Source organism: Alternaria arbusti (assembly GCF_024043155.1).
Source record: "Alternaria arbusti strain BMP 1465 chromosome Unknown scaffold_13, whole genome shotgun sequence".
In the NCBI taxonomy this organism is placed as follows: Eukaryota; Fungi; Ascomycota; class Dothideomycetes; order Pleosporales; family Pleosporaceae; genus Alternaria; species Alternaria arbusti.
The window spans coordinates 538,258-559,917 of NW_026249953.1; the positions used below are offsets into that span (position 1 = coordinate 538,258).

At 52.6% G+C, this 21,660-nt stretch overlaps 6 protein-coding genes across 6 annotated transcripts; 5 read left to right on the forward strand and 1 right to left on the reverse strand.

Moving 5' to 3' along the window:
• Positions 1-1,299: 1,299 nt before the first annotated feature.
• Positions 1,300-2,061, forward strand: J4E86_008456 (uncharacterized protein; the record flags this gene model as incomplete). The annotated part of the gene is made up of 1 exon (XM_051448968.1): positions 1,300-2,061. The coding sequence occupies one exon, from the start codon at positions 1,300-1,302 to the stop codon at positions 2,059-2,061; it is 762 nt and encodes a 253-aa protein (XP_051299965.1).
• A 4,866-nt stretch (positions 2,062-6,927) lies between these two features.
• J4E86_008457 (uncharacterized protein) lies at positions 6,928-10,168 on the forward strand (the record flags this gene model as incomplete). Its single annotated transcript, XM_051448969.1, has 2 exons — positions 6,928-8,839; positions 8,892-10,168. The coding sequence occupies 2 exons, from the start codon at positions 6,928-6,930 to the stop codon at positions 10,166-10,168; spliced, it is 3,189 nt and encodes a 1,062-aa protein (XP_051299966.1).
• Positions 10,169-10,532: 364 nt separating this feature from the next.
• On the forward strand, positions 10,533-12,265 carry J4E86_008458 (uncharacterized protein; the record flags this gene model as incomplete). Its single annotated transcript, XM_051448970.1, has 3 exons — positions 10,533-11,457; positions 11,513-11,944; positions 12,039-12,265. 3 exons carry the CDS (start codon positions 10,533-10,535, stop codon positions 12,263-12,265), a joined length of 1,584 nt encoding a protein of 527 aa, XP_051299967.1.
• Positions 12,266-12,706: 441 nt separating this feature from the next.
• J4E86_008459 (uncharacterized protein) lies at positions 12,707-13,006 on the reverse strand (the record flags this gene model as incomplete). Its single annotated transcript, XM_051448971.1, has 2 exons — positions 12,707-12,752; positions 12,888-13,006. 2 exons carry the CDS (start codon positions 13,004-13,006, stop codon positions 12,707-12,709), a joined length of 165 nt encoding a protein of 54 aa, XP_051299968.1.
• Positions 13,007-13,697: 691 nt separating this feature from the next.
• On the forward strand, positions 13,698-14,825 carry J4E86_008460 (uncharacterized protein; the record flags this gene model as incomplete). Its single annotated transcript, XM_051448972.1, has 3 exons — positions 13,698-13,867; positions 13,962-14,577; positions 14,634-14,825. 3 exons carry the CDS (start codon positions 13,698-13,700, stop codon positions 14,823-14,825), a joined length of 978 nt encoding a protein of 325 aa, XP_051299969.1.
• A 3,623-nt stretch (positions 14,826-18,448) lies between these two features.
• J4E86_008461 (uncharacterized protein) lies at positions 18,449-21,626 on the forward strand (the record flags this gene model as incomplete). Its single annotated transcript, XM_051448973.1, has 7 exons — positions 18,449-19,038; positions 19,086-19,370; positions 19,423-19,517; positions 19,565-19,828; positions 19,878-19,980; positions 20,184-20,525; positions 20,573-21,626. 7 exons carry the CDS (start codon positions 18,449-18,451, stop codon positions 21,624-21,626), a joined length of 2,733 nt encoding a protein of 910 aa, XP_051299970.1.
• Between the last annotated feature and the right edge of the window lie 34 nt (positions 21,627-21,660).

Consider the following 21,660-nt stretch of genomic DNA (forward strand, 5'->3'; position numbering starts at 1 on the left):
CGCGGCGTATCATTATCCAGGAGACGGGGACGGTTGTCAGCAGGGCCAACGCGAGTCGTGCGTGCATATCCCGTCCTTGTCGGATTCTCCATCGTATCTCACATGGACAGGCTGGCACACGTATGCAGTGCAGGACTGACAACGCCTTGATCTAGCGGCTCGCGAACGGCTGGGACGCCTGCATCGTTGCCACATGGTAGAAGTGGAGTATAGAAATACGCCGGGGTTTGGGATCGACGAGGTCGCTGCGGCCGCATGCTATCCGGTGCCAGGAAGATCGGATTGGGTTTTAGCCGTTCATCTTGTGTATCCGAACCTAGTGTATAGAATCCAAGAGCTCCTTCTTGGTTAATGACGGCATTGAACACGAAGGGAGTATCGCGAATTCTGCCAAAAGCGAGAAGGCCCGCATGCGTAGTGTCGCGAGTACCGGCGCATTCTACAGGCCAGAAGCCCTGGAGGTTGCAATGCTAGTACTCCCTCGATTGCGTATACATGACCTGACGCGGTCTACTACGATGTCTAGACTGATCTTTTGTCATGCCACTACAATATTGTAAATCAGGACAGCGCAAGGATGTGCTGGAGGGAACGACTCAGCTCATACGCTGACGCCTGGTGCATGTGATGGCTTGGCCAACCACATCCATGCGACCCAGCCGCGCTTCATCATACAGGCCTGATGAGAGGAATGGCATATCGGCGCTTCAATGGTTGGTTGGGATGCTGGACACATGCAAACCAGCTGCCACAATCGACTAACTGCAGATTCTGGCACTAGCGCGGAGGTATACAATGAGGCAGACAGTAAATGTAGACGCTAGGTTAGGTGCCACAATAGCGAAATGGGAGGTACTTTTCCGACGGAGCAAGCTTGACGTGGTGGCGCGGGGTGATAACGGCCAGACCCTGCGTATACCGGCAGGCCGTTAGCTGGGTCCCAAGACGTCACCTGACGAGCTTGGAGGCCGTAAGTTGCGGTGAAAGAGAGAGAGTTAGCTCAGTGTTGGGAGGTGGTGCTAGAGCGATGAAGTTGTCCGTCGGGACGAGAGCAGTTGCCCGGGCCGTGATGTGGAGCTGGAAGAAAAGCGCCGAAGCGCCGAGCCGAGTCGGAAGCGCCTGCCTCTTCCATAGCCAAGCCCCGCGTTTAGCCTCCCCCACATCCTTCCAGACATGCAGGCGGCCTTCACCACAACGCGATAATTCTATCATACCGGAGAAGGCAAGGTGAGTGACGGCCCGAGGAACACTGCCATTGCACGCGATCTGACTTCCAGATAGGACCGGACCGAAGCCACGATGAATCCACGCGTCGAAGAAGTCAGCGATTCGGACAGCGATCCGTCAGAGATGGGCATCGACGATGTACCCGCTCTGATGAACGCGAATAATATACCCAGCACGGGCAACAAGTCCATGCCGACACAAGCGCAGATGCAGGCGCTCCAATCGCAGATGCTGCAGCCGCAATCGCCGTCCATGTCGACATCTACGGACCGGGAAAAGTCCAAGCACTACCAATGTCTATACCCTATATACTTTGACAAGTCACGGACACGGGCTGAAGGGCGTCGCGTGGGAAAGGAGCTCGCGGTGGAGAACCCTCTGGCACGGGAGATGGCCGACGCTGCTGCCGACTTGGGTCTCCGGACTGTTTTCGAGCCTGACAAGACTCACCCCAAAGACTGGGCCAATCCTGGCAGAGTGCGCGTCCTTCTCAAGCACGAAGGCAAATTGATGGACGACGATGTGAAGAACAAGCACCATCTCTACATCCTCATCGCCCAGGCCCTCAAAGCCAATCCGACACAGAAGAATACACCTTTCAGGTTACCCATCGCGGGCCTGCCTATGCCCAAGGAGATGCCGGAGCCAGCGATACCAAAGGGCTGGAAGATGAGCAAAATCCTCCCCCTACACTCACCTGCCATAACGGGTGGCGGTGTCAGTGAGAACTTTTTACAGGATATGATGGGCGAGATGATGGGCGGCGAGGCAGGCAGCGGCGCAAGCAGCGGGACAGAGTCAAAGAAAAAGATCAAGGACAAAAAGAAGAAGTGAATCAGCATCCTGGACCATCACCATCTATGCGTCAACGCTTACTTCGCCTAAATCAAACGCCAATAGGCCGGCAAATATCACATAACCTGCGCCGCAGCCATACATGATGGAGGCTGTCGTCACATCTTACATATCACTCCACCGCGCGCTTAGATACCATCCCGATATAAGCGACCAACGTCTCTTGTCGTGGGACCAGCGAATCAACACCATCTACAATCATACAGCAATGCTTCTTCGCTCTGTCCAAGTCGCCTTTGCGTGGCACTAACGCCTGCATTGCTTTCATCTCCTGCGCTGCTCTTACATTTCTCGTCTAGAATTTCTCTTTCGGCCTTCTGTCGACACGCGACTCGACATGATTCGATACTCTATCAATATGCACATCGCTGCTTCGTTAGCTATATGCATTCTGCACACGGAAACCTCCTTGCAGCACTATGTACCACTAGCTGCTGCACATTCGCCATCGAATACTTCGACCGGCATGCGAAGTCCCGTTTTCTACGCCACTTGACAACAATATTCCGCGTGATACCCTGCGTCTGATTATATATTCTTACATAGCATCGCCACCTCATCACGCTTCCTAGCTGCGCACACGGATGTTTAAATATGACACGATTCTTGGTATACTTCTGCGTTATGTATGTATACGATTCAGTTCAAGTGGGTGGCCCACTACCTAGAACAGAGCCCCACTAGCTCACCGTTCAAGCTTTCAGCCTCTAAGTCTGTGACAGCCCCGCGGGCCGAGTAAAATTCTATCGGAGAACAGTTGGCCTGCATGTACCCTTGCACCCACACCACTTACCTGTCACTGGTAAGGCGCCTCATTCGTCCGTTCTCGTCATTCTCTGGCCTTACATTCTTAGTCTGCTCGCTACTCCACTTCGTGTTTCTCACATGGAACGTCAGACTCGGAATTGTTGGGCCAGGGGGATACGTTGGTCTCTAAGTAGCGAGTGGTCGTGTTTACTGAGCCTCAGCCGTGCAACCACCAGATCTGGCCAAACACAAACGTATGAGAATGCGACACAAGACTTCGCAAGGCATCCGACTAACCTGCCGCTAATGAATATGGGCTTGTTGACCTCAGCCGTGCTGTCGTATCTACGGCTGAACTTTCCCGATCAACAGCTCTCGGGAATCCGGATCATGTTACGTACAGAACAGCAGACGCGCAATTATATAATGGTAAGTCGATAACGATTGGAGCTTTCCAGGAGACCAGCAGTTGTGACAGGTCTCAGCTATATGACAAGACCAGTCTGATAGTGCCTTTAGGTGGTGTCATACCCGTACTTGGCCGACCGCGATAGAGTGTCATCATACAGTCGTGGGATGGAAGAGCCCTGCATTCCAGCCCGCTCGTCTAGCCTCTAAATGACCGTATTGCGATTGGCTTGCATATCGACTAAATCCCCTTACAAGCTATCATTCGGAGCGCCACCAGGTGTAATCGCCCAGCTGTTAGGTACACTGCATCACAACCCCTGTCCAATCTCGACAACGGAAAGAATGTCAGCGTGACACAGCATGTATAGTATGCAAACAGCACCTCCAATAACCAAACCCAATGACAGACACGTGAGTGGTCCGGGGAAAATAGCCGCAACCACTACCCTTGAGCACCCATGCCAACATCGGTGTAAACGGGAACATTGGACTGCCCGTTTATGTTCGCCACTTCAGATGCGTAGCCAATCAGCGTCGACCTGACGTAAAGCATTTATCCCCGGTCCATTGAAGGATACGCGCAATTATCGGCCCGCTAGGGAAAAGCGGAAGCCCTGTCCGCGTCTTAGGGAGTGCTTCCAGGCTAAGCGATACCATCAAGCTGCCGTTCTCCGAGTAGCTTGCGCGAATCGCCGAGTTACCTTCACACTAGCTTGTATATACCAATCACCAGTATGTCATTGCCGGATGTGTATCGACGGCAAGTGACGGGAACGCAGCTACATTGCTACCTACGCTCCATGAGCCGGCGAGATTGTTCGACCCGTTCCTTTCAACTTGTCTGTAGTTGTCACTCATATCTTATCACAATGACAATTACTTCTTACTAACACTAGACAGTGACAGAATTCGTATTGAACATCACAAGCCCCCCTAGAAAATATTTTTAGGTTGAACTATGCATTGTATGCAGCAAAGTACGCTACAGAATCTATGTTCCGCTACGCCTACCAGACTGGTAATCTGGCAGGCTGAGCGAATCGCGACCTGTCTTCACGATCACGAGAGCCGAGATGATGGCACGGCGGCTGGGAAAGGCCACCGGGTATATACCCAGGCCGAAGATGGCTTCCGTGCCATATTGGGCAGACCTTTTGGGACGATTGTGGGTTGAGGCTTGGAGACCCACGACGATAGGCTGAGCTTGAAGCTCGAGAAGATCACCGTCGTCGGGCATGAGGAATGGAACTTTGAACGGTCTCGTAAAGTCTACATCGCTTTGGAGTGACATACCAAACTCTTATAGCTTCGGGAAGGGCAGTTCGGTGAGTGGTACTGGTTTAGAGGTAGCCCTCGCCCTAGAGTTTTAGAAAGGGACCTCCTGGGACTACACCGATTCCTTCTCAGTACTGGACAGCGATGCGCCACCTGACCGTTGAGAGGAACAGAAGTTGTCATATTTTCGAATCACTGTCCCGCCCTCTGACGTGGCACCGTCGTATCTGTTGGCTCTGCGTCGCAGCACCTGGAAACACCTCCTATCTGGAACCAACGCAGAACGCCATCCAAAATGACTTCGGATAAGAGTTAGTAACGTCTATACCCGTTCGGCTTTGCTCAAACAACAACAATGTTAACAGCTCAATTTCGAACTCTAGTCCTACCACCATCTCATGGTACTGCGATAACCTATACGATAATCTTTGAACAACGAGCTACTGCAACATTTGCTGAAAGGTCGGGAGATTAGCGACACGAAAGTGTACCATGCGTGAAGAGATGGAGTGCATAACGCGCGAAGTGTTAGTCCTTATTTAGTACCGACCTCAGAGAAGTAAGCATGGACGCCGACTGAAAAGCATCAGAGCGCGTGTTGCACAAAGCATCGGCTACGAGGCTCAGATCGCCTCTTAATGCCAGGAGATCCGCATTCTGTCCGCGGGACACAGACATGGACGTCATGCGCGAAGAACTAAGTCGCGTAGCTTATGAAGGATCGTCCTCCCCGCGAATACTAGCACCCGGAACATCGCTGCCAGAGCCATCAGATCCAGGAACCGACATGGAGATGGACGTTAGCCAGGAAGAGTCAAAGCGCATGCTGTATCAAACACGGCATGATAGTCTCCGAAGCCTGGATCACCGCCTGTCAGATCGCTTCTCGGTATCCATCTCTATCTCCTTTCAACTCCATCCCGACGTCGAGTTTCGACTTCACCTCATCCGCGAACTTGCGTGCTCCCACACTTTTGGGAGTGTTTCTTTGTTGCGTTGTATTTTGGCTGTGCATAAGGCTTTGCAAATTTATTGTTGGACGGCCTCGCGTGTAATAGATATCTGGCTAGTAGGGCCTGTTGAAGCCATGGTGATAGAGGTTTTGGATTTGAGGTTTCCGTAGTTCAGTAAGAGCTCGAAGGTGTAAGAGATGATGTATCAGGGTAGATATCAAGACGAGCAGCGGTAGATACGCGCGATATGTACTACCTACTGAACCACAGTCTGCGCACATTTCTTACCATGGTACTGCATTGCGGTGACGAGCCACTCACAATTCCCACATTCTAAGCGACATCCAAACAAGAGATGTTCTTCGACGAGCTGAAAATATGATATGAGTTCACTGTTGAAGCCCAGCTTCACGTTCGAAATACGGCTCAGGTGGAGAGCAACACCTGGATGCTGAGCTCGTTCTTGTAATGACAATATAGTGCGCCTGTAATTCAGACTAGGGTCTTTTCTTAGTTTAGGCTCTTTCTTGAGATAGTGCTTTGGCATACGGTATGATTGCAGTAGCTGTGATGTTCGCTGGTGAAGTCGTTCTTACCTGCTACCGAGATCGCGACGCTCGGCCCGCTCTGCTCGATCTCTGACCCACTTCTTGCAAAGACCAATTTCAGTCCAGACCTACCTCATGGGGATCTTCCATGGTGGATAGAAGCAAACGTACCTACATTACCTGCGAACACCCGGTTCGGCTGTGGGTATCTGACACGATTCGGGCCTAATACAGAGGCAGTAAGGCTTAGCTCACGTTCACCTCGACAACCTTCTGATGACGAATGCCAATAGTGCAAGCTAAATCCCGGGCCTATAGAATACGACAGGCGAAACAGTCGCACGCGGCTAAGGACGGAAGCGCATGAATTGTTGAGGTGTCACGGTCTAAGCCACATGGCGGCCGCATCTGGGGTTGTGTTCCTGGCACGCCTGAGCAAACAAGGACAGGGGTGCGGGGTTACCATAACAACGCCCGAAGAAACAACACCACTGCATGCGCCTCCGCCGCATCACTGCTGGGGAAAGTAACTATTACACCCTTTTTGAACACATCCATATCGCATTGTTGCCCATTGCAATCACTTCTCCAGTGTCACGAATAGCGAGGACATTTTTCTATACCCAATCTGAATTTTCGCGACGCATACACATAATGGACGGGTCCACACCACACAGTGGTTCACACTATGGACGGCCACCTGCATATGACTATGATGACGGATCCCCTCAGCAACTACAGGGAGGATCAACCATGCGTTTATTGACAAACGTGGACGAGGACCAAAGTTACGAACAGAGTTACATGCCGTGAGTATTTGTCTCACTCTTTCCTCCCCATTCACTTGCGTCCCGCATACGGACCCAATCTCATTCCCCACCAGAAGATCGTCTTTCGAGGACACTTCAAACATGTCGAATGCCAACAGCAACACGGCTGAATTGGGCGAGCGCATGACCATGTCTGAGGTCGGCAAGCAGAAGGCTGCCGAGGCGGACATTCACGACTTCCTGCGCGAGGCGGGCGATGCGCTGAGTTCGACGTCGAGCGCGGCAGCAATGCCTACGCAGATGCCGCGACGGAAGACGATCAAGTCGCAGTTCGACACGACGCCCTACAAGACCGTACGGTTACAAGACCCAGACTTACCATTACTTTCTTCCCGCAGACCTCCGTCGCCAGTATCGCGATCATACCACCCCACAAATTCCTCAGTATCCGGCTTATCACGGACGCCGTCAGTGATGGATACCGCGCCAAACATGCCGCCGCCAGGCGAAGACCCATACGTACCATACCGACGGCCGCTGTCGCCCGACCGACCTTATTCACCAACGCGCACATCAGCCGACTACTCGCGGCCGCCAGCGTCCGTCAACTCATACGAGCCAGTGGACCTTCATGGCAGCCCACGGCCGGGCAGTCCTCAGCGGCCACTACCACCTCAACCCTTGTTCACCGGTCGCAGACCCAACTCCCGCGGCTCTGAGGGCACCATGGACATGACTGATATGACTTCGATACCCATTCACGACGACGACGACCCCTTCACCGACATTGGCGACGATAGACCGGACCTGCGATCGCGCGACTCGTACATGACCGACGACACATACACAGACATCTACACCGAGATGGATGAGAAGGCAGAGCACTACGGGCCGGCTCCCGATGGCGCACAAGAACGACGTGGAGCGCGCGACGCTGTAATGACAAAGAAGGAGGTTCGCCTGATTAACGGTGAACTCATTCTCGAGTGTAAAATCCCTACTATCCTCCACAGTTTCCTTCCACGACGAGACGACATCGAGTTCACGCACATGCGATACACGGCCGTCACATGCGACCCAGACGACTACTGTGATCGTGGATACAAACTGCGCCAGAACATCGGCAACCCCCGCGAGACCGAACTCTTCATCGCCATCACCATGTACAACGAGAACGAGATCGACTTCACCCGCACAATGCACGGTGTCATGCAAAACATCAGTCACTTCTGCTCCCGCATGAAGTCAAGAACCTGGGGAAAGGACGGATGGCAGAAGATCGTCGTGTGCATCATTGCGGATGGTCGCGGAAAGGTCCACCCGAGAACACTCGACGCGATTGCTGCGATGGGATGCTTCCAGGAAGGTATCGCAAAGAACCACGTCAACCAGAAAGAGGTCACTGCCCACGTCTACGAATACACAACCCAAGTCTCGCTGGACTCAGACCTCAAGTTCAAGGGTGCTGAGAAGGGCATTGTCCCCTGCCAGATGATCTTCTGCTTGAAGGAGAAGAACTCCAAGAAGCTGAACTCCCATCGTTGGTTCTTTAATGCTTTTGGTCGCGCACTCAACCCGAACGTCTGCATTCTACTCGACGTGGGAACCAAGCCTGGACCCAAGGCTCTGTACCATCTGTGGAAGGCCTTCGACACCGACTCCTCGGTCGCTGGAGCTGCTGGAGAAATCAAGGCTGGCAAAGGCAAAGCGTGGCTCGGTCTGCTCAACCCGCTTGTCGCATCGCAGAACTTCGAATACAAGATGTCCAATATCCTTGACAAGCCATTGGAATCGGTTTTCGGCTACATTACGGTCTTGCCAGGTGCGCTTTCGGCATACAGGTATCACGCGTTGCAAAACGATCACACAGGCCACGGTCCTCTCAGCCAGTACTTCAAGGGAGAAACGCTCCATGGTCAAGACGCAGATGTGTTTACCGCAAACATGTACTTGGCTGAAGATCGTATTCTGTGTTGGGAGCTTGTAGCGAAGCGTAGCGAACAATGGGTCTTGAAATACGTCAAAGCGGCGACTGGTGAGACCGATGTGCCAGGTAAGAACTAATCATCACAATCCTCTCAACGGCCAAAACTAACATGTCTCAGATACCGTACCCGAGTTCATCTCTCAACGTCGTCGTTGGCTGAACGGAGCTTTCTTCGCGGCTGTCTACTCACTTCTCCATTTCAAGCAAGTCTGGGCCACTGACCACACCATCGGTCGCAAGATCCTGCTCCACATCGAATTCGTCTACCAGTTCGTGCAGCTATTGTTCACGTTCTTCTCGCTTGCCAACTTCTACCTGACCTTCTACTTCGTCGCCGGCTCACTGTCAGACCCGGAACTAGATCCCTTCGGCCACAACATCGGAAAATACATCTTCTACATCCTCCGCTACACATGCACGCTGCTCATCTGCATGCAATTCATCTTGTCTATGGGTAACCGACCCCAAGGTGCCAAGAAGATGTTCTTCTGGAGTATGGTCATGTACGGTGTCATTATGGCCTACACTACCTTCGCCTCCTTCTACATTGTCATTGTCCAACTCAAGGATCCGAAGGCGGAAAAGACGATAGGTGCCAATGTCTTCACCAACCTTATCATCTCGACTGCGACAACAATTGGTCTCTACTTCCTTATGTCCTTCATGTACCTGGATCCATGGCACATGTTCACGTCGAGTGCGCAGTACTTCGCTCTCCTACCATCATACATCGCCACACTTCAGGTTTACGCCTTCTGCAACACCCACGACATCACTTGGGGAACCAAGGGAGACAACGTCGCGAAGACCGATCTGGGTGACGCCAAAGGAAAGAAGAAGGATATTGTCGAACTCGAGATGCCATCAGAGCAGCTGGATATCGACAGTGGATATGACGAGGCGCTTCGCAACCTCCGTGACCGTGTCGAAGTTGTCGAGCCCCCGATCTCCGAGTCGCAGCAACAGGAAGACTACTATCGTGCCGTGCGTACCTACATGGTAGTCATCTGGCTCATCTCCAACGCTGTCCTCGCCATGACTGTCAGCGAAGCCTACTCGGACCGCAAGGTGACGAACAACTTCTACCTTACCTTCATTCTCTGGGCTGTCGCTGGTCTCGCCTTCTTCCGTGCCATTGGCTCCACCACTTTCCTCATCATCAACTCTATTCAAGCCATTATGGAGACGAAGCTCAAATGGGAGGACAAGATCGACGACAAGAAGAGCAATAGAACTGGTCTTGGAGGCGGCCGCAAATACGGCAGGAACAAGTGGTGGAAGTTTGGCTTTGGCGGTGGCGGCGTATCGTCGAGTTGGTTCTCTGGCAGCACGATTTCGAGTAAGCTTAGTAGCATGACTCCCAGTAGCTGGGGTGGAAGCAGTGTTGGAAGATAGGTATACCCGGGGTAAGGAAGGGGCGGTAATGTGGTTTGTACTACGACTTCACGATGGACTGATCTTTGGCGTTCTGGATACATACTTTGGGATGATACCTGAGCTGGGCTGTTGAGCTCACTCCAGTGTAGTAAATAGCTTCTTGTGAATAATAACGATCCTCTCATATCGGCTTTTATCAGAAATAATGTTAAGTTCGTGAAGATGTTGCCGCCTGATCTGGGGTGACGCGCCGGGTCAGGAAGCGACGCTACCTAGGTAGGGTCGTGTGTTTACATCCATCCCACTCCCGCTCCCATCCCGCCGCGCACGCAACCGGCGCAACACTCCCCACTTGCCTGCCCAACCTACCGACGAGACCGAAATGGCGCCCAGAAGTAAAACCGCGAACATCTCCTTTACGGTCGACTCGGCCTCGGAAGACGAAATGACGGTCGACGAGCTCAATGCGCTTCCCACGCCCGCATCTACCAGCGACAAACCCGCGCGAAAGACGCGTGGAACTGCTGCGCAAACCAAGAAGACAGCTGCGGCGACCAAGGCGACTGCTAAGGGCAAGCCGGCGACGCGTCGGACAAGCGGCACAACTGCGGTAGCTACGAAGAAGAGCGCGGTGGCAGGCGCAAAGAAGGTAGCGGCAAAGGGCGGTCGCAAGGCACAGGCGGAAGTCGAGGAGGCCAACGCAAGTGATACGGAGGAGGTAGAAGACTTTGAAGAGCCAGAGCCGGTTGCGCAGGCCAAACCAGCTAAGAGAGGCAGGCCAGCGAAGAAGGCGCAAGAAGAAGAGGTCGAAGAGGCAGCACCAGCGCCAGCGAAGAGAGGGCGCAAGGCAGCTGTGAAGGAACCCGCCGAGAAGAAGGAGACGAAAGCGAAGCTTGCGCCAAAGTCAAGAGGAACAAAATGCGCGACCGAGCCAGAAACCGAGCCAGAGAAAATGACAATCCCAGAGACACAACAAGAGCCAGACGCAGACACTATGGATATCGAAGAGTCGATCGAAATGGGAGAGGAGATACCTGAAAGCATGCCTCCACCACAATCACAGCCCTCCGCACGGCGAGCGCAAGCCCAACCCAACAGCAGAGCGCGCCGAACATCAGCGTCACGGAAAAGAACAGGAAGCGTGTCAGACTCCGAACGCGATCCAGTCATGCGACGGAAAGTCGGCGACCTTACCAGGAAGCTAGATGCTATGACTGCCAAGTACGAAGCGCTCAAGGAATCTGCGTCAACAGGCAAAGAATCGAACTTTGAGCAGCTTAAGAAGCGGACAGAGCAAATCGCAAAAGGTACGACCTTCTATATGTTATGTGATGAGAGAGCTTGTGCTAATACGATAAACAGACCAAGACGCCGTAATCAAATCCCTAAAATCCCAACTCACCGACCTCCAATCCCGCACCTCGACCCTCACCACCCTGAAGAAAGACCTGGCAGCGTCCACAAAAGAAACCAGCCGTCTCACGGCCGAAAACAAGAAACTCGCCGACGCCCTTACAACCGCGCAGAATGAGAGCAAGACATTGTCTAGCAAGCTCGCCGCTGCCCGTTCCTCCTCACAACAGCCCGAGACAAAGAACGTGCCTGGTAGCGCGGTGAAGCAAAGGACAACAGGGGTTGTATTGCCAGGTACAGCGGAAGCAGCCAAGGAAGCGACGCTCGCGAAGCAAAAAGTGGATTTGTATAGCGATCTGACGAATCTGGTTGTCCTGGGCGTGAAGAGGAGTGAGGATGAGGAAGATGTGTTTGATTGTTTGCAGACGGGGAGGAATGGGAGTAAGTCTTTTCCACCATCCACATCCCTCTACCATCCCCTTCCCATTACCACTGCCCCTACCATTCCCCGTCCAGTATACTGACGTTCCCACAGCCCTACACTTCCACCTCACAGTCGCCACCTCGGGCTCCTCCTACGAGGAAACAGAGTTCATCTACCAGCCCCTGCTTAACGAACAACGAGACAGGGAGTTGTTGGACCTGTTGCCGGATTATCTGACGGAAGAGATTTGTTTCCCTAGGGCGCAGGCGGCGAAGTTTTATTGCAAGGTTGTTGATAGTATGAGTAAGAAGATTGTGCTTGAAGAGGATGGGGAGTAAGATGGGATGGATGTGCGTGGGAAAGAGGAAGAAAAGGATGAATGAGAGGGGGATGAGAAGGGCGGAGGGAGGCAAAGAGGGGCAGGTGGAATGCGTTCTCCTTGTCATGTCATGGATTGGTGACGAGGGCTTTATACCAGGTTGATTACATCTTTCTGCTTGTTTGTTAAGATCGCAAATACCCAGTCAAGTTCACGTTTATCAATTCCTCTCAAATCGACAATAGCAGTGCTCCGTAAAGATAGTGGATAGAGTCGTTCCAATGCTTGCTTGCTTGTTTGTTGGTACAATCGGCGCATGTATCTACACTGTCCCGTATCCTCGAGGCACACGCGCGTTTATCCGACGATTTCATCTGATTCCGCTACGCATGTTCTCGTCTATCGTCCACTATATTCAATCCCCTCGATCCGAACGGTATGTTGGGGGGTTGTATCGTGTTTATTGCTTTCCTTGGACCTTGTCGGCGGCCTTCTTGACGTACTCCCTGTTGTATGTGTTAGCCCTAGTCCTCACATCTATTATCGATTCCAGCAACAGCCTCCCTGCTCCGTCGCAAGAGCTCGTGCCGCTACGACTGCATGGATGTGCGTAGGTTTGTGGATATGTAGTGTGTACGCACTTGACAAAGTTCTCCTCATCAGGGCTCTTCGCGTTGATCGGGGGAGTGGTAGGGTCCTCGGCCTTCTTGCCGCCCATGGAGAGCGCAGCACCGGTGAATGTCACGCCGAGGGTGGCCATCGCAAGCTGTAGCAACACGTTAGCCTACATCCTTCATATCCTCCAAGTCAATCCCATTATCCCCAATTGATCCTCTCCCGCCCCAGAGTCGCCGAGAAAGTACGGGCAGAGCATGCGCCGCACTGCAGTTGTTCGCAGCTTCCGTATCCAAACTTTTCCTCCTCTCGACATGCGGAAAAGGCAAGAACATACGACGTGCGATCCGACCTGACGGCCCATAATAGTGTACATAGCAACCATCTTTGCGGTATTCGAGGGTTTTCCGTGCCGTAAGCGGGGTGATGCGTCGTCAATGGATGGAGGGTGGAGGTAAGAGAGTCGTGGGGTGGGTGCGTTGCCGGGTGCTTGCGCGGAGCTCTCTTCGGAAGAGAAGATAGGGCTTGGCGGGCTGTGGCTGGTGCGTGGCGCAGATGGGAGGGAAAGAGCAGGGATTAGGTGGGTGGCTGGTGGGTTACGAAGCGATTTAGTGGGTGTGACGTCTGTATGCGGCTACCGAGGTGGTGTGAGTGAGCTTGTTGGGGCCTGTGAGGTAGGCAGTAGTGGTACCGAAGAAGCATGGGGTGGTAAGCTTAAGCTATCAGCGCTTGCTCAATTACCTGTTCTTGTTCTCTTTCCGTTCGCCTTTTCTCTTTAGTAGTACGACGCGCACGCAGCTGGTTACAAAGAGAAGCAATTGAGCAACACCGCGACCATGGCGAAAGACAGCAACAAGAAGATCGACGAGGTCGACGGTGTGCCTGTGGAGCGACAAGGCGCACGACCAGACTTCTCGATTCCACCGCCGAGGAAACAGTTACCGAAGGAGCTTCAGGATACGCTCAATGATGAGGAGAAGTTGTGGGAGGTGCTTTACGATGGCGAGTATGTATACCTCCTCAATCCCATCCTCACGATTGCCAGCAAAGCGTCTACTCTGTCTTCCTCTCCATGATATGGATAGCTAACCCATTTCCAGAGGCGAAGACACAACAGACACCTCCCTCCGCTACGCCGCCTACGCCTCGCGCATCCGCACTATCATGCTCTCCGCCCACCGCTACGTAGCCTACACCTCCGACATAGGCGAATCCTTCCGCCCCATCGCACATCCCTACCTCGTAAAAGGCGCCTACGGTATCTCCTGGCTCTACCTCATGGGTGACGTCTCGCACGAAGGCTACAAAGCGTACGTTCGCAACCAGCGCATACTGCACCCGGAGAAGTACATAGACGACGCCGCAGAGAAGAGCCTGGAGAACGTCACGAGTAAAGATAGGGACATGGCGGCGACGGGTGGCAAGAGTAATGCGGCGGGTATCTTTGATAAGGTGCAGGCGGCTGCGAAGCAGGCGACGAGTACGGAGGGAGTCAAGTATGGGGATGCGGGGAGTGCGTTGACGGGTGGGCAGGTTGTTGGCGGGAGGATACCGGCGATTGAGGATTACAGGGCTGTTATGGCGCAGAGAGCTGTGTTCCAGGCTGTTGCGTCAATGGGTCTGCCGGCTTTTACTATTCACAGTATAGTCAGGTACTCGGGGCGTGCGCTGAAGGATGCGAAGAATAAGACGTTGAGGACGTGGGGGCCTATTGGGGTAAGTGCTTGCGTGGAAGGACATTGGAAGGAGAGTAAGATGCTAACGAACGATAGCTTGGTCTCGCGGGTGTACCTTTCTTGCCCTACATATTCGACGAACCGGTTGAGCATGCGACGGAGTGGCTGTTTTATAATGCGTTCAAGACGTTCGGTGGAGAGAAGGCGGTTGAGGGAAGGCCGGCGACGGGGGTTAAGGAACTGAGGAAAGAAGAGACGGAGGCGAATAAGCTGAAGAAGGAGTTGTAGAGGGTTTGGGAGGTGGACACACGACATGCGTAGATATCACGATACACGCTATACACTCTGTATGAATGTAAATATGGAATTCTTCTCTTCGAAACGCTTTGAATAAGACCAGATGTGATTCCATTCATATAGACGGGTATCTTTGCAACGGACCAAGATCATTCTTTCAAGAGATTCATTGCGCTGATGCTCAAGCCTTTCCTCTCTTCGCTCCCTTCTCGCAAGCCTCTGTAAACACCCTCAGCAGCTCAGGGAAATCGCACACATTCATCGACTCAAACGCCGGATTCTTGTCCACCTTCAATGCACTCATACGCGGACTCTTGATACCAAACGCGAATTTGGCGAGAAACCTAGGGTCATCGCGTACGCTGACTGCCTTCAGTACTTGTTGGATCTTAGCTGGGTCAGGAGGCTGAGGCGGCTCATCAGGTAGTACGGCTTGCGTATGAGTCTCGCACCACGTGCAATGCCCGCATTCCTCTGCTATGTCAGTGCTCTCTCCGAAGTAGTCTGCGAGTGACCTAGACAAGCAGCGTTTGTCGGTGATGAGGTTGATTAGAGCTTTCGTGCGTGCGAGATTCTGTTTCTCGGTCTTCTCCATGGTTTCGTCCAGCTGCGCGACGATCTTGTCAATCTCTTCGGGTGTAGATGGTAAAGGACGTTCGAGGCGGTAAATGTTTTGTACGCCTTCCTTCTTCAGTTCAATCGCGCCACGCTCATTCCATTCGTCCATCTTGCGCACTAGATCTGCTCGAGGTATATTGGATGAGTTCGCTAGGTCGTCCAAGGCGACGTGCGTCCATTTACTACTCTGGACGGATGCTCTGACGATAGCGGAAGCTGCGGATGACCCATCATTCTTTGCGAGATTCGGGTTCTTCGTGATGTACGAATACTTCGCGTACATAGCTCCAGCAGAACGGAAGAGCCCAAAGTTCAACTCCATTTGCGCGTACAGGATACTAAGAACGATGGCTTTGATGTCGGTTGCCTGCCCTTGTGTATACAATGAGAGCTGGAAAGTATCACCTGCTTTGAGCTTCGAGCGAGCAGGAGAACATATGTCCTGCATCAAGAGCTTCAATGAGCGGTGCGAAGGCCGGTCGCCGTAGGTAAAGATGTTGCGGAGGTAGAAATCTTTCGTCGAGAGGTAGAACATGCACGTACTCGGCTTTCCGTCTCGTCCAGCTCTGCCGATTTGTTGACTGTAAGACTCGATGCTGTCAGGTATGTCGAAATGAACGATGCTACGAATGTCTGGTTTGTCGATGCCCATACCGAATGCGATCGTTGCGATGACTATCATGTCGGTGCTAGCCAGAAACTCGTCTTGCGTTTTCGTGCGCAATGGTGCAGGCATTCCAGCGTGATAGAATTTGGCGTTGAAGCCACGCTTCTTCAATTCTGCGGCCAGCATCTCCGTGCCCTTTTGAATCGTCACATATACGATGGTAGGACCTGGGTACTTTTTGACGTGAGCAGCAAGTTTCGACACGTAATCGGCGTCTTTTCCGTTCGCCTCGGCAAGAAGACGTAGATTCGGACGGTACATGGTCGTCCTGAACAGGCCCTCTCTCGATATGGAGAAAGCATCCCGGATGTCTTCGGCAACTTTCGGTGTGGCTGTAGCTGTCAAGCACACGACTCTCTCAACTTGTGCTTCTTTTGCGAAGCGAGCAATCTTGAGGTAATCGGGACGGAATGAGTGGCCCCACTCTGAGATACAATGCGCTTCATCCACGGCTAGCAGACGGATACCTCCGGGAATGTCTTTGAGCGACGCAATAAAACCTTCGCTGTTGAGACGTTCTGGTGCGCAGTAGATCAGATCTAAATGCCCTTTCTTGAGATCGTTTTGTGTAGCCAGGAACTGGTCGCGAGAGATGGACGAGTTCAGTACGGCAGCCTTGATACCGCGGCGCAAGAGGGCGTCGACCTGATCCTTCATCAAAGCAATGAGTGGCGCGATGACTAGAGTGACGCCACTTTGTTCACGCGTCCGGCGACCAAGCTCTTCGTCTTGATATCTGAACGCCACAGCAGGCACCTTGGAAAGTTAGACGAATTCTGATTTCAAAAGACAGGACTCGCCTGGTAGCAGAGACTCTTGCCACCTCCAGTGGGGAATACAACAACTGCACTTCCTCCATCAAGGAGGCGGGTAATAGCTCTTTCCTGTTCGAGCCGAAAGCCATTCAGCCCGAAGCGTCCTTTCAGGATGTTGTTTGCGAGGATTTTGCTGGCCGATGGCGTATCGGTGGTGTTCTCCTCATGTCGACTCCGTTTGGTTAAAGACTCAATGTCTGCGCTGTCGTTGGCGATCTTACGCTTTCCATCAGGCGCAACGTTTGTACTAGCAGCAAACTGCTCTTCGTCACCCGAAGACCAGCCAAACTCATCGTCGCTCATGTCAGCGTATCAAGCGATGGCTGAACACCTGTAGTAGTTCGAAATCTTGGAAATGCGACCGCGATTGGCGATTGCTGGGGAAAGTCGCGGTGTCACCAATGCGTGGCAGTCGCGACTTGACCCAAACCCAGGGTTACACGCCAAGGGATCAAAAGCGCGCTAGCACGTGATTAGACGTGTCACCACCTGGGCACCTGCAGTGCAGCTCGCGAAGAGGGACGATAACGGACAACGCACTCCCCCAAGACCCTCAATGGTCATGCATACAGCTGGCTACATCTCTTGATCGGGCATTGTCAGGCCGAGGCTGCGTTGCTCTGACGGCGACATCTGCTAGTGACGGCCCCATTCCTCAAGCTGAGTGAGAATCACCATCACCTACTTCACCCTTTCGGGTCATCCGCCAAGGTACTCTTTGACTATTATGCACGTATGTCTGGGATTATCGACGTGGTTTTCGACTTTCGGACGGTCATCCCGGTATGCCACGCCCGAAATGCTGCGAGGCCACCTGGGTTGGCACTCGCATAGGATGTGAGTAAATATCATGGTCTCCGAAAGAAGCAGTTGGTAGCGGAGCATTGCGCCGAAATCGAAGATCTTTCAGACCCTGAAGGATTCGCTTTCGCTATTTCAATTCCTCCCGCGTTCGAGATTGATCTAGCGGCCAGATCAAAGCTTTACACTCGCCACACTGACCAATCACTGAGAACGTTTCCTTCTCCTGTACGCTGATCCGATATCCGGTGCATCTAGGTTTAGTGAGAAACTGCGGGCATCGAGAACTAGAACGGTCCGATTTTGACCCCACTTTCAGGGACATAGAGCAGCTGCAATGCCGCACATTGGGTACTTCACCGGTGCTCTTTCCGGGCTCACACCTAGGGTAAGCCGGTACGCTACCACGAACAACGCACCAACTCACTCAATTCTCATCCGAGTTATACACGCCACATTCATAGTCTGGATATCAATTGCAAAGCCACTTGTGAATACAGCGTGGTCTTGACTTCCCCAGTGGCGAGTCTGTCTTGTCCGGGCGGCTTCATCGCGACACCCTTGCTGGACACCGCCCTTTCCGTCGCATTGCTACAACGCATCTTGCATTATGCGCTGAGACCAAGCATTTACCGATCATCATCTTTTACGCCAAACTTTAATCGCCTATCCTTCGTCTATGTCCCGTCGAGGGTTACTACGACCCATCCGGAATGCCGTCGGCCGAGCGCTCCCACACGCGCCCGCTGGACCTAGAGGATCTGGAGTTTGATGCCGCACCACTGTTCGTCATCAGAGCGGGTGAGATAGCTCTGGGCTTCGAGTTTGTCTTCTGCAATGAAGCGTTTCGCAGACTCCCTCTCCGCAACTCTATCCTAGCCGAGGATAGAGCATCACTCCTGTTCCGCTCATGGGCACAGGCTCTTGGTGAATACAAACCTCAATGTGAATTTGGCGGTCATGTTTGGACTGCGGAATTGGCAGGGAGAAATGGCGGCTTCAAGATAGTGAGAGCGACAGGATCCGACGCGCAGCAGCAAGAAGCGCCTTCGTTGGAGGAAGAAGCAGACGATGACGATCATCTCACTATCCGTCCAACGCCAGTCTTCACACGATCAAAAGCACAGCTCATCAATGACCTCAAGCACGATAGATCAATATCGCTCAAGAATATTCCGTACACGAACCTTCATGCCAGGTGGGAAAGTATCCAGACTATGATGGAGATGAGCGATGTTGGAGTGTTTGAGTACAACGCAGAGGGAAAGCTTTTGCATGCCAATGAAGCATGGTATAAATTGAGGTAACTACAACTACAGCACGATGTTTCACGACATTGACAATGCCCAGCTCCCAACCCAGAAACGTCAATCCTGACGAGTTCTCGTTCATGGATCTTGTCTACCCCGATGACCAAGCACTTGTAATGTCCATGTGGAACAAACTTTCGCAGGGAAAATCCGTTACGTTTGAGATGCGATGGAAGGCACGCCCAGGAACCAAAGGCGCCGCGCAATGGGTACTTTCAGCTTGTGTTCCGGTCTTCGATGATGACAAGAAATTGATCGGTGTTGCCGGTAATACCGTAGACATCAACGCACAAAAGAAGTCGCAAGAGGCGGCACAAGCACAGGTGTAAGGTTGATTTGCAGCATGCCTGATGTAAATATACTAAGTTCATTTCTAGCGAAGCACTCGAACAAGCGCGGCTGGCGGAAAGGAAATTTGCGCGCTTTGCCCAAGTATCCCCTACCGCTATATATGTATACATACCTGAGAGTGGTAAGTATGATCATCTCATCGCAGAGTAATTGCTAATATTGAAATAGGCATGAACTTCGTCAATGACCATTTCTTCGAGCTCACTGGCCATCCACATGGTCCAGTCAGCCAGTACGACTGGTTCGACCTCATCGCTAAGGAAGATGTCGAAAAAGTCAAGAAAGATTGGGAGAACATGCTCACGAGCGGTAAAGCCAAAGGAATACAATTTCGTTTGAACAAGACTTGGATCAATCAAGATGGTATTCGCTCGAATATATGGGTGCAAAGTTCAAGTTGCCCAGAGCTGGACGAGAACGGCCAAGTCATAAGTAAGATAGTTCTCCGCACTTTACACATTCAACGCGCTGATCCTTTCAGGCATCATGGGGACGCTATTCGATATCTCGCAGTTCAAGTGGGCTGAAAGCGTTCAGCGGCGCCGCATCGACGAAGCGCTGGAAGCAAAACGACAACAAGAAAAGTATTTCACTGCGCGCTCTGCAATCGACTCTTGTTGACAAGTACAGCTTCATTGATATGACTTCGCACGAACTCAGGAGTGAGTGACGCCTCTGCACCAGACATACGAGCCACCGCTAACGTCGTATCCCAACATCTAGATCCATTGTCAGCTGTCATACAATGCGCCGACTCCGTTATTGCATCGCTTCAACAACTAGCCAGACGCCAAATCATAGCATCGAAAGATCCGTCCGAGATATCCAAGGCAGAAGCAGAAGTTCAGAGCTGCATTGAATCGCTGCTGATCATAGTGTCATGTTCAATGCACCAAAAACGCGTCATTGACGACGTGCTCACCCTGTCGAAACTTGATTCTAACTTGATCTTGATCACGCCAATGCGCGTGCAGCCCGCGGTGGTCGTGTCGGATGCGGTGCGCATGTTCGACGTCGAGTGCAACCAGGCGGGCATCAAGCTCGTTTTCCTCATTGATGAGACTTTCAATGGCATGGATTGGACGATGCTTGACCCCTCACGCCTCTTGCAAGTCCTCATCAATCTACTGTAAGATTCTCATCTCCATGTCGCATACCCTACGCTAACAATACCAGAACCAACGCCATTAAATTCACCAAAGACCGCCCTCAAAAAGCCATCACCGTCACTATCGGTGGCTCCTGGACCCGTCCACCTAAGTGCTGGAACGAGATAACCTTCACCGACGATGAGAAGCCCAAGACAGACATCACCGACAAAGCCGAATGGGGCGAAGGCAAAATAGCATTCCTCTGGCTGAAGGTTAAAGACACCGGCTGTGGTATGACCACAGACGAACAAAAGAAACTCTTCTCCCGATTCTCGCAAGCAACACCACGCACGCACGTTAAATACGGCGGTTCAGGCCTCGGTCTTTTCATTTCCAAGTCGCTTACGAAGCTACAAGGAGGTGCCATCGGCGTCCACTCCGAGAAAGAGCAAGGCTCAACATTCGCTTTCTTCATCAGCACGCGCCTCGCGCACCCACCAGCCGACCAAGTCTCCGCGCGCGCCGTGCAAGCTAGGCCCGTCCCTCGTCGTACCATGACAGGCGAAGAAGCCATGCAATCCATCAGACTGAACGTGCTCATCGTAGAAGACAACCTCGTCAACCAAAAGGTCCTTAGGAAGCAACTACAGAAGTTCGGCTGGAACATCAGCGTAGCAGGTAACGGCCAAGAAGCGTTGGAATGGCTCAAAGACAGCGTATACTGGCGCAACGAGGAAGACAGTTCCAAGCCGGACAAGAAACACGACCTCGACATCATCCTCATGGACATAGAAATGCCCATCATGGACGGCCTGACTTGCGCCCGCCTTATCCGCGACTATGAACACCAGGGTTTGCTCGCGGCGCCACCAACGCCGGGAGTACCATCGTCGGGGCGGGCTTGTCATAAAAAGACCTCATCTACGTCTTCGGCGTCGCATGAGCGGCCGGATAAGCAATCGCTCCGTTTGCCTATTCTGGCTGTGAGCGCGAATGCGCGTATGGAGCAGATTGAACAGTCGCTGGCGTCGGGGATGGACGATGCGATTTCGAAACCTTTTCGTATTCCGGAGCTTTGGCCGAAGATTAGGGGGTTGGTTGGGAGAGTTGCGGATGCGGATACGAAGGCTAGGTCGTGATCTTTCTGGGGACATGGTTCATTGGGAAGGGTTT